This window comes from Lycium barbarum, chromosome 4 (genome assembly GCF_019175385.1).
Source record: "Lycium barbarum isolate Lr01 chromosome 4, ASM1917538v2, whole genome shotgun sequence".
In the NCBI taxonomy this organism is placed as follows: domain Eukaryota; kingdom Viridiplantae; phylum Streptophyta; class Magnoliopsida; order Solanales; family Solanaceae; genus Lycium; species Lycium barbarum.
In genome coordinates this window covers 123173757-123179892 of record NC_083340.1, presented here as the reverse complement: position 1 = coordinate 123179892, position 6136 = coordinate 123173757, and the positions used below count along the sequence as shown (strand labels likewise).

General features: G+C 38.7%; 1 protein-coding gene across 1 annotated transcript; it reads right to left on the bottom strand.

The window, feature by feature from the left end:
* Window positions 1-1157: 1157 nt before the first annotated feature.
* LOC132636346 (uncharacterized) lies at window positions 1158-5616 on the bottom strand. Its single transcript, XM_060353168.1, has 3 exons — window positions 5063-5616; window positions 3889-4011; window positions 1158-3003 (listed from the first exon to the last, which is right to left on the bottom strand). The coding sequence occupies exons 1-3, from the start codon at window positions 5429-5431 to the stop codon at window positions 1450-1452; spliced, it is 2046 nt and encodes a 681-aa protein (XP_060209151.1). The 5' UTR covers window positions 5432-5616; the 3' UTR covers window positions 1158-1449.
* Window positions 5617-6136: the final 520 nt, after the last annotated feature.

The following is a 6136-nucleotide window of genomic DNA, read 5'->3' as shown; positions in this document are numbered from 1 at the left end:
ATCTAATATCATGAGAGTGAAGACGCTAGATAAAAGCATTTACTTGCCTCAATGGAGCTCAAAATCAATGGATGCTTGACGCAATTGTATATTCCCTTGAAATGACATCACAGCATGTACTTTTCATTTTAGGTTTCTGTCTTGACGAAGATAAGGGGCGTATGACCCCACAAAAACAGGCTTTGCCATAGCCAGGAAATGGTTAGCATAGGGAAAGGAGTTCTGAGTTTACGCACTATGAGTGAGCTAACATGCTGTTAAGCAAAAACACTTTTGTCAGGCAATTTTAAAGGTAGCAATAAATATGCTACTATTTCCTTTCGCATGATAAAACTTTTCCATGAATTGTACGGATGCCTTTCGTTTTCTTCTTTTACTTCTTACTTTTTTCGCAACCTTTTCCTTGTGAAGGCCATTCACAGAGGAATGAAGTAGGGTTGGACATAAATATCGAAAACTGAAAAATCGAACCGAATCGAACTGAAATTTCAACAAACCGAATCGAACCGAACTAGTTTGGTTCGGTGTTTGGTGTCCACCTTCAAAAAACCGAAACCGAAATAGCTGAACCGAAATTTGATAAAACCGAACCAAAAAACTGAACACACACCGAAATTTAATACATTACCCAAAAAAATTAAAATAGTTCAGGCCCATTAAGTTTAAAGCCAAAAAAACCCAATTGTAACAAGCCCTCTTTTGCATTTGTATCCCTAATTTTCTACTTCAGTTGAGAAAATCAAATATGTTAAGGAAGGCAATTAGAATGTGTCTTTAGGATTAATATATGTCCTTTATGTGTTTTCTTAATTATTCTTACGATATGTATATAACACCTAGTAATCCTATATCATAGTTATAGTTTTCTATTCTTTTATATCCTGTTTGTTTGATTTTGATTTCAATTTATCAATTTTATATTTTATTGCTTTTGAGAATATGAATTAGTGTCAAGGAAATCGCTTCTAATATCATATCAAAAAAACCGAATTGAAAAAACCGAAAACGAACCGAACTTTAAAAAACCGAAACCGAAAAAACCGAACCGAACTAGTTTGGTTCGGTGTTCGGTGTCCACCTTCAAAAAACCGAACCCGAAATAGCCAAACTGAAGTTTGATAAAACCGAACCGAAAAACCGAACGCCCACCCCTAGAATTAAGGGAAGCAACAATGCATAGTTCTGTCCTTATCACTGAAACTTCTGTCCTCAGTGTATAGGTGAATAAATGGCCAGATAAGCTGTAAAGGAATGCTAAATAATACAGCTTTGAAATTACACTAAACTCTTATACTATGACTACAGAGTTATTTATCGTTACATAGACATGTGATTCTCTGAGAAGTTCCAGTGATCAGACTATTCTCAAAAATATTGATGAATTCTGTTTAGTTTTACTGATACACCTGCTGACAGGAGTCTTCAAGCTCATGTATTCAGAACTCTCTCTCAGATCTTCTGTTTCAAGACCTGGCGCAACTGGACCTTCTGGCTCTCTGTTCTTGCCTGCAATAACTTTGCTTTTAAGCTTTTCTTCTGAGAGTTATGTGGCCATTCAATGCACCCTTTCATCCCACGTGTTATTTGTGAGTTGCCCGACTCAGGTGAACTCCACTCCTGGCCGAGGTCAGAGCCACCTTTACTCGAACCATGATCTGGAGTCGGAATGGCCGCATTAGACAGCCTTCCATTTGACAGCCTCCCATTAGTCCCTTCATGTGAATTTGTTTTGAAATTGTCTCCATTACTCGGGCGTGATTTCCAAAGCTTAGATAAAGATGACACCTCTGTAAGTTGCCGAGCTGGTCCAGAACATACTTCACTAATATCTGTAACCGCTGTGCCATCATCAGCAATTCCCTCCGAGTCTGCTCTACTTCTTGATACATTGCTGTACCGGCAATTCTTGTTGACGGATGAAATGCTTCCTTCAAGAGAATAACTAGAGCCTTGCTCCTCAAGATGGGTCACTGTTTCCCAGTCACTTCCCTCTTCCTCTAAATTATCACTCTGATTGACATATGCATGAGAATATCTGTTAAAGTTGTAAACACCACCATCTGGACTGAGAGGGCGACGATTAGAGGCATGGCTGGCAGGACTATATGCAGTACATGGCTGGATCTCCCTTTCATCAGGTTCAACAAAATGACCGTCCTCAAAAATGGCGAAAATATCATCTGGATTTGCAGGTTCATAAGTGAGTTCTCTAATATCACGAATATTCACAGAAGCAGCGGCCTCTTGGAGTTGCTCAGCTCTTTTCATCTCCTCCACATCCAAACTCATATCTCTAGAATTTAGAAATGATTCTAGTTCTCCAATTAACCTGTTCATATGGGAATACTTCTCTTCAATCATCACCTTGGCATCAACTAGTTTCATCTGAACCCGTTCCTCACGCCAAACCTCAGCCATCTGCAACATCTTTCTTTCTTCATCTACTTCCTCTGTGAACTTAAAAGATTCCCTCTTCAATTCCTCAACTTCAGCCTTGTCTTCTCCAAGTTCTTTGGCCAATTCATCGCACACTTCTTCTATCAACCCCCTAGCCTGTCTTTCTTTTTCGTAATTTTGCAAATAGCGTTTTGCTGCTAACTTGGCATCAGCCAACTCATTAACTAATTTGGAATTAACTATTTCCAGCCTCTTTCGGTTTTTCCTCTCTCGGGAGAAGTCAGCTCTCATGTCATCCACAATTGCACGAATTTTCTCATGCTCTTTGCTCCGCCACACAGCCTTATCTTCACTAAGTTTCCTCAAAAACTGTTCGAGTTTCTTTTTCGATGACTGCCGCTCCGTCTCAAGCTGATGAACTCGGGCACGAGCAATCTCTAGTTCTGCCTCGAGCGAAGAAATCATTGAAGCAGTATTCACTTGTTGATCAAGAACCTTCTGATAGCCATATGTCTTCTTTGTTTCCACCGCAGTTGTCCAGCCAACTGGATCCCACTTTGTCGACCCCTCCATAGCAGAATGGGAAAACTGAAGCGAGGGTTCTAGCTACATTATATAGAGAATTGCAACAAGGTTAGCTAAGAAAAACAACAAGAACAAAAACAACATACCGAGTGAAATCCCACATAGTGGGGGTCTGGGGGGGGGGGGGGGGGGGAGGGGGGTAGAGTGTACGCAGGCCTTACCCCTACCAGGAGGTAGGGAGGTTGTTTCCGGTAGACCCTCGGCACAAGGACAAACAGTTCAAAGCAGTATAAAAGACGTGGAAAAATACTGTAAAAAGCATGAAAAAGGTTAGCTAAGAAAAACAGAAACAAAAAAATTAGAAGACTATAGTGTTTAAATTCTACGATCAAGAGTCTTAAATATCTCAAATATTGAAGTACTCAGAAAAATTTTTGCATAATAATGACGACCGAGAGTCTTGACTCTTAAAACCTCGTTTTCATGCATCTAGTCCATCCCACAAGAATATATATGCCATAACTCTAGGATTTCTCCAATATATGTGGAGCCTCATTTCCTGCACCTACTACATTGTAAAGGACCATGTCGCAGGCAACTCCATGACTTACCTGTATAAAGGGCTAAGACAGTTAAGACAATATTTAGCCATTCTGTGAGAACTACATCCCTCCAATAGAAGAGGAATCTACCACGCATAGATCCATATTCCTGACAACTCTATGATGTCCATATGTAAGGGTTAAGACAGCAAAAACAGCATTCATAATATTTTGAGAAAATTATGTCCCCCTAATATATGGAGCGATCTCGTTTCTCAGCACCTACTACATTGTATAGGACTATGTCCCTGGGCCCTGAAAAATCTAGGACTTCTCCATATAAGTATCTTAGTAAGTAACAAAAGACTCAGAACATCTTAAGAAAAAAGTCACATCAGAACATCTTAAGAAAAAAGTCACATACCTTGTGGAAAAGGCCATTTGTTGGACCAAAGACAGATCGAGGACTCTGCACTGGATCATTAATGAGAGAGCCGTGCACTTTACTACGATGATGAAAATGAAAGGGCATCTCAACCCGACCAGCCTGCGTGGAAGAAAGAAAAATTATAATTCCAAAGTGGTGCACAATCCCTGTCAACTTGGGATCTACAACAACACAACACCCTCTGAGTTGCTCGTTGCTCTAACTCTAAGGTAATAAAGTATGGGCATAAAAGGCCATGGTTTTGGTCCCAAAAGCTGGCTTTTACAGCAGTATAAAATGGAAGATCGACGAATCCAAGAATTGGAAAAGTTAAAGAAAGCAGCATGAAAGTACTCCCCAGTTGCACGAAAGTGACCGAAAGAGAGAATTCTCAATGGAGAGAAGTAATAGACTAAATATTCCATTTTTCTCCATTATTCCTAATTACAAAAACATAATTGCATTGACCAAATTCATCAAAATGCCAAATCAGTGAGCATTAATCTAACTAATGTAAAAGCAAGCTAATAGATAAGAATCAATTACTATACATTAGAAAAATCCAAATTTCATATATTGCTTCGTGTTAATTGACAATCAGTTATACCAAAGCGTCTAAAAGGAGAAATCTCAATCGAGAAGAAAGAATAGACTACTGAAATGATTCCATATTTCTCTATTTTTTATTTTTCAAATAAGGTAACATGATTCCATATTTCTCTATTACTCGTAACTACCCAAAGCATAATGCTTTTACACTTTTATTAAATTCATCAATATGCCACAATTCAATATACCTTATAATGTAAACGCTAGCAAATAGCTTAGATCCACAAAATTAAACTGGGACAAAGCAAGTACTCCCTCCGCCCCAATTTAAGTGTTCCTTTTTGGTCTGTCTTAAAAAGTGTATTTTTCTATATTTAGTAAGTTACACAACTCAAACATCGTACCTGATAAGATTCAAAGTACATTTTAGTACATTGTACACATCTTTAATTTATGACCACAACAAGATTCAAAAGTCTGACTTTGTTCCGTAAACTCCATGTCCAGTCAAACTAAGACACTCAAATTGGGACGGGGAGTAACTAATGCCAATGTAGCAACAACCAAATTAGAAAAGCCCTAAATTTGCAACCAAAACATAAGTCAATTATCGTGAAAATACCTGAAACCCTAACTTGTGACCATGGTTAACCTCGGGCAACAACTGCTGCCTAAACAATCCAGCAGCTAACTTCCTAGCAGAAACCACAACATTCCGGCTACTACTACATTTCCGATCAAGCTCTTCCTCCTTTATGGAAGAAGCATTGTTGTGTTGAATATTATTATCCTTATCGTCGTTGAACTTCCATCGAAGTAGAGGAGTTTCAGGCTTACTGCTCCTTCTAGCATTAGGAGTAGTTCCTCCAATGTCTCTCCGCAACTTCACTCCGGCAGCGGCGAAGTTGTTCGTTTTCTTCCTGCGAAGAGTTTTGCGAGTAGTTTGCGGTTTCTGGAAGAGATCTACTTCGTTGGGAGTGATGTTCATCATCTTCGATGCACAGATTCAACCATTACTCATCTCTTTCTCTCTTTCTGTGTATGTGAGCTAAGTACGTAAGACAGCGGAGGAGGGGCGGGGAAGAAGGCGTTATGGGGTGGGGTGCATTTTGTGACCAAGGAAGAGGAAGCACTCTACCTTTAACTAGATATATTACTGGTTCAGTTAGAGGTTTTTAGGTAAGGACCATGTTATGTACTACTAATGAATAATGATGTCATAACATAAGTTCTATAATGATAACCAATATTCTTTTAATTTTACTTGTATGTTGGTATTCAATCGGATGCCTCATTATGCCCCTATCTTGGGGTGCTATTTAATTTTTGCCTTTCAAATAGCTGGTCTTTAATTTTTGTCCTTCAGCATTTTAAATAATAAGAAAATAGCTAAAAATATTCTTGACATCGAAAAAACAAAAAAAAAAAATCGGTCTACCCTTATCTATGACCTAATTTCGCAAGGCATACGTTCATAACTTTACCTTGTGTTGTATAAGTTTTGTAGGAATTAAGGGGTCGTTTGGTAGGAGGGATAGGATGGGCTGGATTATTAATCCAATGGGATTGGAATTAATACTATATTTGGTTGATGAGATAACTTTTTTGATATCTCATCCAATCCTATGTAGATGGGATAAAAGGTAGGATAAGGTGGGATTAGTAATCCCACATAAAGGGTGGATTAGTAATCCCA

What these genes read in the sequence shown, in the direction of transcription:
- LOC132636346 (XM_060353168.1), bottom strand. Translation starts at nt 5,431, where the DNA reads ATGATGAACATCACTCCCAACGAAGTAGATCTCTTCCAGAAACCGCAA. An exon ending in GTCACAAGTTAGGGTTTCAG is followed by an intron (nt 4,012 to 5,062) that starts GTATTTTCACGA and finishes TCTTCCACGCAG; the next exon opens with GCTGGTCGGGTTGAGATGCC. An exon ending in CAAATGGCCTTTTCCACAAG is followed by an intron (nt 3,004 to 3,888) that starts GTATGTGACTTT and finishes TATATAATGTAG; the next exon opens with CTAGAACCCTCGCTTCAGTT.